At 33.3% G+C, this 13,897-nt stretch overlaps 1 protein-coding gene across 1 annotated transcript; it reads right to left on the bottom strand.

Annotated features, from left to right (window-relative positions):
- Positions 1-5,903: 5,903 nt before the first annotated feature.
- On the bottom strand, positions 5,904-6,643 carry LOC149196569 (uncharacterized). Its single transcript, XM_089403761.1, has 4 exons — positions 6,628-6,643; positions 6,268-6,323; positions 6,124-6,165; positions 5,904-5,984 (listed from the first exon to the last, which is right to left on the bottom strand). Exons 1-4 carry the CDS (start codon positions 6,641-6,643, stop codon positions 5,904-5,906), a joined length of 195 nt encoding a protein of 64 aa, XP_089259887.1.
- Positions 6,644-13,897: the final 7,254 nt, after the last annotated feature.

Here is a 13,897-nt window from a genome sequence, read left to right as displayed (position 1 = left end):
TGCACTATGCATCAATCATACAATATGACTGCTGATCATCATGTAGACATATTGTGATGTGATCATATTGTAAAAACCATCCATGTAAGCATAAAAAAATTATGATAGGGTAATAGTTAGGTTGACATCAAAGATAAGGCATGATCCCTAATGCCAAAAGTGAAAACAACTATTTACTGTGTGTGAAACAAATTGTTCATAAACCTTTCTAACTCTAGTGTTTTTATAGTGAGTAACTAGAGAAACAACCTCCACCTCTTATGAATGCATTTTTTCTTATGAAATTGTAATCCAAAGACATAATTTGTTTCACACTCATTCTAAATATTCATTTCTAGTTTTTATTGTACAATACTCTAATTTGGATTGTGTATAATTCTATGGTTTTTACTGTCGTCAAATTCATTTTATTTAGTTTGCTCAGTTTTCGTTTTATCCTCTACCTTTATTGTCACTAACAAGGCTTTGATGGATTCAAGCTACTAGGAGCTAGTGTACGCATAGAATTGGAGCTCAATTATATGTATGTTCCAGTGCCTCTCATTTCTATCACAATTTCTTGACGACCCAAGTGAAGGAGGTCACCCCTATTCCAACAATGGGATTGAATGTTAATGAAGCATAAATATGTCCTCAGTTGACAATACAGATGATCCAAACTCAGTGGATTAATGGTGGAGGATTAATGTGGACCCTCACCAACCCCCCTCCCCCCACCTTTCAATCTTTAATGTGGGGGCACATTTTATTGGATAGGTCCAAACCACTTTCCTAAAATTGTGGTAGGTGGGTGAGTGTGGAGCATCCTATGTGGTTTAAAAAAAAACTAGGCACCCCCAAACCCCTCCAATCCACTAATGGTTTTCATCATGCCATTTTTTCAGAAAGACACAAAAGTGTTATAATAGGTGGGAGGAAATTAAATGAATTATGGTAATCCAAATCACATGTACCTTTGCAACTGTGGTAGATAGAGATCAATGCTCTCTTCTATAATATTATGAAGTCAAACTGGAAACTTGGGCACACTAAACATACTCAGAAGGGAGTTAATTCTTGAAAGTGCCAATCTTAACATTTCCAAAAAAGATCTGCCATCTGTATTCATTGAATACCTTGATGTTAAGAGGTTACTTGAAAATGAAGTTGTTGTTACATTCTTTCTGAATTTGACAAATGTCAAATCCGCTATTCTAGATTTTTGTTAGAGTTTGGAGAGCCTTCTCACATCCTTTGGGAGTTTAATGAGTCTCAAAAACTTCAATTTAGATGTTTTTCATAATTTAAAGCTATCTATATAGACACATGGAAATATAATTGGACTTGAATACCTACGAATTTCCAATTGTTTCACTATTCAAGATTTTCCTCAGAAATAGAAAATCACTTATTTCTGGAATTTTTTAGATTTGTTGAATAGAAATATAAGATTGTTACCAAGTGTAATTCTAAAACTAAGAAATTTGGAATATATCACAATCTAGTCATGTAATATTCTGTAGGAGAATGGAGCATTGCTAAATGCACCATAGATTTGGATTTGTTTGGTTTTTCTAAATTGAGAAAAGTAGATGAAATATTTTGTAGTCCTAAAAAAATTCAAATTTTGAACACGAGTGGGTTTAAATCATGGGAGAAGCTTCCAATTATTGAGACATTATTATGTTTGGAGAAGTTATGGGCATTTGGGTATGTCATGATAAAGAGGCTACGACAACTATTAATGGAAAGCAGGTTTATCATATGAAACACGGAGTACAAGAAGCTAGGAAAAATCAATTGACACATTTAAAATTGTGTTGATCAAAAGGTCAAGAAATTATTAATAGAAAAAACTACATAAAGTTCTTATTAGCTCTTATAATGTTTGAACTTTAGAAAGAGGGAAATTGAAAGCTATAAATAACATGACTATGCAACTGGTTGAAAAAGTGGTTAAAAGTTATTCTTCTTTACCAACAAAGATATTATAATTGAAAATGTAAAAGTTTCCCTCAGTAAACCAAAACAACTAATTGAATGAGATAAATATCAAATGCTAAATTGGTCCTAAATGTGGTTATGTTACTCAGAAAGAATAATTTTATAAAGTTGGGACTTAGGATCAAATGGAAAACTACTCTAATACAACTACAATTATAACTACAATACTATTTATCAAATATAACTTTAAAAAATAATATACTAAACTATAATTCTTGGAATGTGTAAATTTTTATAATTTTATATAGCATGATTATTAATTTGATGGAGAGAAATAATATAAAGGACCACCTTTCGAACAATGTCATGATCCCAAAAATGTCATGATCCGTTATATTTTGGGATTAACATCACTTAATTATTAAAATATACGCATCGTCCTCTATACCACTTGGAAAACATTATTTTTAAAATCTAGAAATATACCAAATTAAATTAATCAAAATTGTAATAAATAAATGTAATGATTTAAATAGTAATTAACTACCTTTAAAAATTTTAATAAACAAGTGCAACAATTTGAAAGGCCCTAAGTTACATATATCATATCAATATTTCTAAAATGTGTTGCCTTTTTGAAATTCTTGTATTTCGACTTTCAAACACTCGCATTGGAACTTGATCACCATGTTTATTTGCAACGATATGCTCGAGGGCATAAAGTTTATGAGTAAATGTGCCACAAAATGCATGGAGGAAGAAACCGAAGAGCATCACTAGTACCAAGTATTTTGTAACTTCTATTTGTTCATGAACAAGATCAGTGACAACTTATTTTCATTCCATTAGTTTCAAGATCGCTGTGATGCTAATTTGTAGCATAGTGACTCTATTGGCATTAAAATTATACGTTGGTCTATGCCATCATTAGGTTGCACTTTTGGCTAATGAAAACAGTAACCTGGTTAAAGTGGCTCACCATTTATCTTAGAGGGAAATGAACATGAAACATGGTATGGTAACTTTTTCAAATGTGCATGTGAAACTAATCAATCATTGATCTAAATGGAAAATGGCATCAACCCATGGTATTCATCAACCCATGTTATTCATCCATCCATCGTATTGTAAGTGACATCAACCCATGGTATTGTGGCATCCACCCATGGTATTCATTCACCCATGGTATTGTGACATCCACCCATGGAATTGACCCATGGTATTGTAATTGAAAAATACTATAAGTAACAATCACATTTTTTAAAATGATAGATTTTCCACCACAATGTAGCTTTTACATTTATTCTCTATTATAATAAAAATTTTCGTTGTGGTTTTGTTTATTGGACATTCTCATCTTTTTCTTGTGGAAATTTCAATTTTTCAGATCTTGGGGGCCTCCCCCCAAGATCCATTTCAATCTTTTAGATCTTGAGGGCCTCCCCCCAGGATCCAGATCAATCATATTGAAATGCTAATCTATGCTCAGACTATCTGAATATTAAAGGCATCGTCTATGCTAAGACGATCTAGTATTAAAGACATGTTGATGAGAGTTGGTCATGTGACAATAACATAATGATAGATCCCATACAATATTAAACCAAATTTGACTTTTTCAAAGGTATTTATTTGAAACAAGTAATTTTTGAAAAAATTAGAGAAGAATAAATTTGTGAAGAGGTGGAATATTGCAGTAGCGTGGATGTGGGGGTGTCCATGGAGAAGGAACATGCAAAATAGACATCGACAACTTCCATTCCTCCCCTCCCATTATAGTTTATTTATTTATTTAATGTATTTTATTTAATGTGTATTTTTCTCACATGGCCAACACTTATAAAACCTAGCCCATCTTTGAGTCCCTAAACTGCCCTTGTTCTAGCCTTTCCATATTCAGAATTCCACATGAATTTCTATTTATGCTAGCTTGGATTTATTCATGCCTCACACCAATTTTTTTTGGCCTATGCTTTACTCGGGCTCTGCACATTCATTGTTCGAGCCTAGGCCTCATTTAGCTTTGCAAATTGGCGTAAATGCTCCCCGCACTCCCCACACATGTGACACCTGTGCATCAAGAACAAAACAAAATCCTATCTAATCCTTGAATACTTCCTAAATCGCTCCACATTAAATTAGCCCACTACATTGGTAGTTGTAGGGAATACTTGTGGGGTAAAAAATAATGGTATAGAATCTATTTGTCTTAAATAAAAGCGCTTCTCATACCACCTCGCTCTCTTCACACTATTGTAAAATGCAATTTGTCAAACAAATTAATCAAAAGGGTGGAAAAGGAAAGAATAGAAACCACAAAAATGTGTGGGAAGTATAGGTAACCCCTTGAGGCTATGGATTGTTGTTGGTTGTAGGGTCATGCTTTTATGTTACCAAGATGGATTGTTGTTGGTTGTAGGGCCATGCTTTTATGGTACCAAGATATCTTCATCAGGGCTATGAATGCTTCTGTTCACAAACACAATGTCGAGAAAAGGAGGAAAGGTTATATTCAATATATTTATACTTATCTTTAAACTCCATAGCTCTACCTCTTTTAAGAAATAGTATCGCAAAAGTGTACTTGACTAGCATAAGCTAGGTTAATGTTGAGTACATATTTTATAGAATCTACATTGCTTGATATTTCTTATGTGTGACACAGAAGTAATGGTGTCATGTCTGAGAATTATATACGACTTATGTTTTTAAGTTTTTATAAATTCGGCCCATAGACAACATAGTACATGTATTTCCCTTTTACATACATTTTTTTATTTACATCTAACTTACATCTTTGTATATACATTTTTATTTTAAATCATAAAATTAAATTAAATTTGCTTTTCCTTTCAAATACTATTTTTCCTCTACACAAATCTTTAAGGAAAGTTTCAAAAATTCCATATAGACTTGCATAGTTTAAGTGTCAAAAGAAATCTCCTGAGAGGGGTTGTTCAACATGTGAGGAGTTCCATTTTCTCATTTGTATCATGTACTTAGATAGTATTGCATCACATTATATGAAAAATGCATGAGAGTTGTTTAGTAGTATGATAGGGTGTGATTCAAATTTACATGTGGATTTTGCTAATGATGACAGGTATGCAATGAAGGAGTTGGAACCATTTTCAAGTAGAGTTAAGAGGGATGTTGGAAGCCAAAGAAATGCTATATCACTATATGTGATAAGTCTTAGTGATCAAAGACAAGTTTCACATTAAAAAAAATTGTCTATAAATTTTACATAAACGATTTTTAGGCAATGGAAAACTATTCATTCACGTGTTTAGAATCGGAAAGTAGTTATAATTTCAAAAAAAAATTGTATTATTTTTATTTTTAGCACTATACATTTACAAATTTTTCATGAATATGCATAAAAATGCTTAAATAAAAACAAATCCAATCTGTACATTTATTTTCTGCAATAAACAAATATTATCTTACACTCTTAATGAAATTAACAAATTAATTCCACCTTATTGTCTAAATTCTAATAATAATACACACATTCCAAATATAAGCAATCTTAAAGTAACAATACTAACCTGCACATTTATTTGCCCAATAACCAAATATTATTTTGCACATTTATTTTCCCAATAATATTTGATTATTGTACATTCTTAATCAACTTAAAAAATCATTTCCACTCAAATATCTAAATTCTAATCAGAGCCCAAATAAAGCACAATTTTGAAGTAATAATTCTAAGATCTAATAGATCTTCATTAATTCATCCCAAATATCTTTTAAAAAATTCCAACACAAGTAGAGCACAATTTGAAGTAATAATTCTAAGATCTATTAGATATTTATTAATTCATCCCAAATATCTTTTAAAATCTTCCATAACCTATCTCACGTTATAATTGCAACAAAACTTTGTAACTGAATAGGCACTATCCCAACCAGCCACAGAGTAGGCACTTTTCTAACCAATTCTCATAGATGATTTTAGTAGCCGTCAACCGTGACTACTTTTTGCCACTTTTCTTCAATCCTGCTCCACCAAAGCTACCTTTCTGTGCTGCCTTAACTTTCAACTCCTTCAAAGCCTGTCATCAAAGAGATTAAAAAATAAAGTGTCATAAAAGCTTTCCCGAAATAAAGAAATATGGCCACAAAGAACTATGATCCTTTATCAAATATATAATAAAGTATAATAAAGTTGAAGGAAATGAGAAGAAAGCATACCTTCTCCTCTTCCTTTTTCTTCTGAATATAAGCTAGGTCAGCCTGCAACCCGAACATAAACAGAAAATCAGCCGAACTCAGTGTACAATACAATGATTCAGTGGTAACCTGACAGAAAATAATCTTGCAGCTATAAAAACTCACGTCGTCATACTCCGCTTTTCCCTTCTTTGGCTGCTTGAGGGGCTTAGCCTTTCCACCTGAACAACCACCCGTGAAATTAAACGCTGAGATAAATGCGATCAACGACGATTCAAAGACTAGAGGAAATTTAAGGATCCAAAAATATAATAGCGAATGTATGAATATAAATTTATAATTCTGCTGATGAACTCAAATACAGGGCAACATGTGCTTCCTTCAAATAATAAATTTCTTCCACAAGAATGAATTTATGATGGCTTGTAAATTGAAATTCATGGAAAGAGAGACCTACAGAATGAAGTGAAACACTGAAAACCACTCCGGAAAAAAGATTGGGGCAAAGGGGATACGCATTGTTACCTTGCTTGCCAGACATTATCGCTGTGGCTGTGTATATGGACAGGGACTGTAAGAGACTGCTTCCTTCTTTCGAACCCTTGCCAGAAAAAATGAAACTATCTATACTCGATATAATTTCCTCTATATTCGCTTAATATCTCTTGCGTGGCGTAAACTTTGTATGCGAGGTCGTATTTACCCGTTGCATAGCCTATCATCACAATTTGTTTCAAAGCTTCGAAATGACTTTTATATACACCTTGCAAATCTAACGCTTTTAGTATTCAATGACTACGTTATTCGTCGACCACTTCCAGGTTTACCCAATGGCTTCGTTATTCGTCGGCCACATGTTGAGTCAGAGAATTTTATGGCACTTTTTGTTGTGTTTTTATGAATTTATTAAAACGAAATTACAGTTTATTAGGACAATAAGGGGATGATTAAAAAAATTTAATTTACATTTTATTATGATAAGAAATATAATTTTCTAAGTAATTAATGGAGATGACAAGAAATAGTATTATTGATATTACATAAGAAATAATATTATTGATATTACATTATATGTAATTTATTCTACATTTAGTATATATATATTTTAGTAGCAAAATTTTTTTTTGTAAAATATTATTTAAAATAACATAAATTTTAAATAATAAAAATTTCTTATATTTTCACTTTCCATAATAAATAGGGAAATGTGTGATTTATTTTATTACTAATATGCAATTTATATATAAGATTTTTAAAAAATCAATAATAAATAAAAGATTAACATCGGTTATAAATAAACATTTCAATACTTATTTTGAGTAAAATATTTTAACATGAAACATATATAGAGAGAGATTGAGAATTGATTTTTATTTCAATATATGAGAGATATGTATAATTCTTTGGATGCTTGATATGGATTTGATATGAAATATTGAGAAAATATTATTCATAAAGTTAATTAAATATAATTTAAAGAAATACCAGCCTAAATCTATTTTCACTGTTTGAAAAGGGATAAATCCATTCATATAAAATAAGTCATCAATCAACTTTATAATTTATAATTAGTTACCAAATTTATAATTTATAATGTTGAGATTACATTATTTCCAAAAGAAAGTTGTTCTCTTAGTCTATCTATTATGTTTAGATGAAGAAAATCATGTTATGTATATATAATTGTATAATTGAAGATTCCTTCCTTTCCAACATTGAAGATGCACTAGTGAGATGTGACATAACCTAAGGGATTGTATAGTAGCGAAAGCGATCCCATTTCCGATGTTGTATAATAATGAGGGCAATGATAAACTAAAATTGGGATTGTTGTACAATTTCAGATAACTAACGACTCTTGTGAATCCATATTTTTCTATAACTTTTAATGTCTATTTCATTTTTTTTAATTAAGAAGCATATGAATACCTGAAATGATGAGGTCAACCATTAGGTCACACTATAAGGGTCTTAATATATTTTTCTTCATCTTCTTTTTACTATGTAAGTATTTCTCTATAATGGCAAGGGTGCTTTTATGATTTCAAAACAGTTCAATCAATGAAATTGTGCAGTAAAAATAAAAGACCCATGTTGGTTTTTATAAATTTTAAATAGTCCAAAAAAAGATTCTCAAAAAATGCATATATTTAGGATCTTCAAGAAGATCTCTACATGAGTGTGTATTTTCATTAGCAACAGAAGCATACAGAATATACAGAAAGATGGTTCAAAAATAGGAAGATGTAAAAATGGATATGTTTTGGGTTATGGAGACCAAACCAAGAGGTTTTTCAATCCAAAGCTAAAGCCAAAGAGGCAACCTCATTCACCATGTAATTAAAAAAGTTGTTCTTGAAATTTTTTTTTTTAATCTGTTATTTTGTGCATCTTTGACAATATCACACACATGTTTTAATAATGTGCACATGTTTTTTCTTCATATTGCACCATCCTTCCTAAATTTCTTAGTCCCCCCTTCACTCTCCCTCTTTTTTATAATCGCCCTCACCTCTCTCTTTCTCTTTGTGTGTATCCATCCTCTCTCCCCTTAAGTACCCGCCTATCTACACCTCTCTATCTCTCTCACTCTTACTCACTCTTTCCATCTTACTTACCATTTCCTTACTACTAACTCCACTTTTACTTTTCCTTTCCTATCAAACTCTAACTCCCTCTCTATCTCTCTCACTCTCTCTCTTTGTCACGTTCCCTTCCTCTATCAATCTATGTCTCTCAGCTTTATTTCCCTCTCCCTCCATTGACACATCTCTCCCTTTCTCTCTATCATTTTGTATCTATACATCTCTCTTCATATGTATCTCTCTAATATCCTTCTCTCTCTCAATTTACATAAGCCTCACCTCTCCCTAAACCGCTTTCCCTATCCCTTTACATCCCCTCCCCTTTCATAATCATTATTTTTATCTCTCCACCACTTTTCATATCCCTCCGCTCTATTTCCCTCCCTCGCCTCTCCCTTTTTTCATAAGGATTCCCATGTACTATTTTCTATATTACTTTCTATCTTTACACACACACACACACACACACACACACACACACACACACACACATATATATATCCTTTCCATATCCCTCCTCCCCTAGTATTTATTCCTTTCTCCATCACTCTCTCTCTAATACCCCTCTCTTTTTCCATTTATCTCTGTTTCTCTCTACATATATATCTCTCCCACCCACCTCTCTATCCCTCCCTCCCCCATCTCTACCTCCTTTTATCTCTCTCCTATCTATTTATCTCCCCCTCTCTCCTCCTATATGTCTTCAGCTTATATCCATCCATCTCTTTTCTCCACTAATTCACCCCTCTCCCTCTCTTTCTACCTATTTTAATATTCTCTCCCTCCCTTTCTATCTCATCATATCCTTGTCTCCTTCTTTCCCTCACTCTGTCTATCTATTATATACATATCTCTCTCTACCCCTTTCCCTATCCCTTTCTATCACCTCCCTCTATCCGCATCTCTCTCTCTCTCTCTCTCTCTCTCTCTCTCTCTCTCTCTCTCTCTCTCTATATATATATATATATATATATATATATATATATATATATATATATATATATATATATATATATATATATATATATATATATATATATATATATATTCCCCCATCCTTGCCTCTCTCTTCATTTCCCCACATATCTCTCTCTTTGTTTGTTTGTCTCTTCTCATATGTATCTATCCTATATCTCCCCTCTCTATTTCCCTAGGACTCCATATCTATCTACTCCTTCCACTATCCCTCTCTATCTGTCACTCTCTCCCAACTATACCTCTCTCCCTTTCCTCACCTTGATCTTACTTTCCCAATAACTCACTCTCTCTAGCTCTCTCACTAACCCTCCACTCTTTTTCCTTTTATCTTCATTGAAACTCTTCCTCTTGTCCATGCATCACCCCTCTCTTCCCCAGCCCATCTCCTTCTATTTTTCTCTGTGTATAATCCTTTCTCTCATGTTCCCTATGTATCCCCCCTATATCGCTCTCTTCCCCCTCTAACTATTCCCCCCCCCCCCCTCTCTTTTCATTTCACCATTACGCACTCTATCTCTCTCTCTCTCACCCCCTCTACTCCTTTCTCTCTCTCCGCCTCTCTCTATGCCTATGTTTAACTCTTTGTATATCTCTCTACCTTTCCCTATTCTCTCATATTTCTCTCTCTTCCTTTCCCCATTTATCTCTCTCTCACCCCCCACTATCCCCTCTCTCTACCAGCTATATCTCCCCCCCCCTCTCTCTCCATCTCCTAGCCCCCATGTTTCCCTATTCCCATCTCTCTCTCACTTTCCCTATTTTGTTATCTTTTTCTCTTCCTTCCCTCATTCCTCTATATATCTCTCTCTTCATTTTCCCATTTCTATCTCCCTATCCCACTTTCTCCGTCTTCCCTACTTCCATCTATCTTCCTCTCCCCATATCTCTCAATTCCATATATACCCCTCCCTATATGGATCGCTCTCCATCTACCCCTTTCCCTCTCACTTTTTGCATCTCCCCCTCTCGCTATCCCTATTTATATCTTTATCTCTAGTTTCACTATTCCCTCAACTCCCTCTCTTTATCTCTTCCTTTCTCCATCCATGTATCACTCGCTCTTCTCCCATTCCCAAAACATTCTCTCTCTTCATTTACCCATAGCTCTCTCTTTCACTCACTCTTCCCACTTATCTCTCTCTCTCTCTCTCTCTTTCTTTGTGTGTGTTTTTTTCCCATTCTATATCCATATTTCTATCTCTCTCTTTCCCTAAGCCATCCTGTCACTTTACCCCTTTCTTTATCACTTTCTATATATCCTCAACTCCCTATCACTCTTTATATCTATCTTCATTTCCTTATCTCCCCCAATCCCATCTTCCTTTCCCCATCCTAATGTTTGTGTATATCTAACACACAGATTACACACACACACACACACACTTTGACCCCCTCTCTTTCTCCCTCAACCTCACTTTCCCTACCCCTATCTCTCCACACCTCCTTAGTCCCTTCTACTTCCTATTATCTCTTTCCCAACCCCCCTATCTCTCTCTCTCTCTCTCTCATTTGTCCTAAACAACCATGATCTATAAAATACCATGGATATTACACTAGATAGTTCAGCATAATAGATCTGTGAAAATCGACCAAAATATATACTTTGAATGATTAATTCCCTTTAGGTTCCAAATTTTTTGTTATTGTTTTTAAATTTATGCATGTAATATATACTATATGGGAAGTAGATAATAGGTACAATAACTCACAAAACACAATGAACACCAAGATATTCTTTAGGAAAGCATTTCAAGAGAAAATTTAGTTGTAAGGTTATGATCTTGTGCTCTCTTTTGTTTTGAATTGAAATTACGTCAATACAAAGGAGAAAGAACTCTCTTTGTATCTCCTTAATACATGTGTACCATGGGATAATATTGTACACATATGCCCTCTATTACGATCTCTATCTATCCACACTTAGATACTCTACTCCATTATGGAAATGGTTGCAAATAAAATGGAATTTATTTTCCTCTAGTGGCCTAGTTATAACATAGTAAAATAACCAATTTAAGGATGGATTTGACCCATTCAACCCTTAACATGAGTTCAAATTCGAACCAAATAGAGTATTGTTTATGATCTCCACTTGGCCAGCACATTTCCATGAGTAATGGGGGGTGTCATCACATCCTCTCAAACTATATCATTATAGGTCAACATCCGAGAGGCATAACATTTTCATTCAAACTTTTATTGATGGAATTATTTCACTATAGGAAAGTAATTTAATTGTAGAAGAGTGTCACCAAGTTCATTTCTTAAGAGGGAAACTTTGACAACCAAAATAAGTTGTTCAAGGCCTCAAATAGGCCCCATAATGTTTTAAACCTCAATTCTAAAAATTGAGTGCCACTCATAAGATTACTCCAGTAATAAGATTCCTTCAATTTTACAACTTAAGAAGAATACATATGGATAAAATATTCTATAATGATCCAATATCAACCATACCTCCCCATTTTTGGAGCCATTTGGTCCAAAAATACTTGTACTGAATGAATTGAGGAAGGTTTTCTTCTACCTTCTCCCTAGAGTACCATTTGGCCTTACATGGAAGTCATTGTCTAAACCTTGTCTGCAAAACTTCATGCTACTCCTATATTCTAGTTCTAGATCTCTTATGGAAAACCATATCTTTTGCCAAATTTGGAAAATCACATAGTAATAAATCCTTTATGGACAGTAGGACATACTCCTCTTCCTCATCCAACAAGGAAGGCTCATAGATTTTTATAATTTCCACATTTTCCACTACATAAATATGCATATATGTGGGCAGAATGACTCTATATGTATTATGTCTCACCTTTTATAATATTTCAAAGGGACCTGCCACAGAGACTTTATTTTCTTATAAGGACCCTATAACTTCTCTTTGTTCAACCATAACAATACTTTGTCTCCAACTCTAAATGGCCTATTTTTATTATGCTAATCATGCCCACCATTGTATTTTTCTTGTGAATTTTTCAATGTCTTATATACCTATAAAAAAATATGCCCAATATTATCAACAAATATTCCACTATTAAATCATCCCCTATGAGATGCCCCCTCACTCATCCTTTCCACCAATATAACACATTTGGAGGTAAAGGTGGCAATTTTCTAGAACAAGTTTCAAATGGTGACTTTTCAAATGAATTGTGGACTAATATGTTGTTGAAGTATAATATATAAACCACATTTTCATTATATAACTTCAAATACTTCTGATTATAACCCTTCAAAGGTTGAACTAAATTCTTATTGACTACCTATGTTTCTCCTCCATCTATGAAAACAATGTTGTATAGTAATCAATTTTATTTTGTGTATGTCTTCTCCAGAAATGTATTATGAAATGCACTAATAAATATAGTTTCCCTATCTAAAAAAATGTTCTTTGGTATCCCAAAATACACATACACGTATTCAAAAAACCATTTTTCTACTTCTTTCCCCATGATTGTATTTTTACAGGGCATGAGTTTGCACCTCTTGTTGAACTTGTAACCATAAAACGATAATCATGTTCCTTCAAAGTTGTTGGAAAACATTCCACAATGTCCATGTTAGTCCTTTCCAAAGGATAAGGTACAAGTAAGGGATGTTATAGACTTGATTTTTGGTTACTAAGATTCTTGGTAAAACAAATTATACCTCCTCTAATGAACCTAGCTACATATTCTTACATCTTGGGTTAGTATGCACACATATAACAATTGGAAAATTATCCTCCCAATACCGAAATTCCCTACAACCATGGAGGTGTGAGCCACTCTAATCAACTTTAGATGCTCACTTTTAAGAACACATAGCTTATCCACTCTATACAATAAACCATTACAAATATCATAGTAAATTGCGTTGTCATGATAGTCCTCATGAATATTGACTTTTATCTATTGATATACCTCCCTAAAGTCGTCATCCCCTATATGTGCCTCTCTATATGAATCATGGATGAAAGGATACATGTGCATCATAGTTCCCAAAGTTGTGATATTTTATGTGAGTGGCCTTAAGAGCATGTCAAATACATTTTTTGTGACACCCTTCTTATACTTGATGATTTAATGAAACTATTATCCAAACCCAATTCACTTGTAATGGATATTTTTTTGTAAGTTACTCTAGGCCTCTAGGTATTGTAGTAGCTAGAGATCTATTTTTGATAAAATTTTCCAAGGCATATACCCCCTTGTTGTACATATAGTAGTTGTAAACTACCCCATGGAATACTT

Source organism: Pinus tabuliformis, chromosome 2_2, assembly GCF_031772625.1.
Source record: "Pinus tabuliformis cultivar Carrire ecotype Pingquan chromosome 2_2, CPIR1, whole genome shotgun sequence".
NCBI lineage: Eukaryota > Viridiplantae > Streptophyta > Pinopsida > Pinales > Pinaceae > Pinus > Pinus tabuliformis.
The sequence above is the reverse complement of the archived record's forward strand: the minus strand, read 5'-3'. Positions and strand labels throughout refer to the sequence as shown.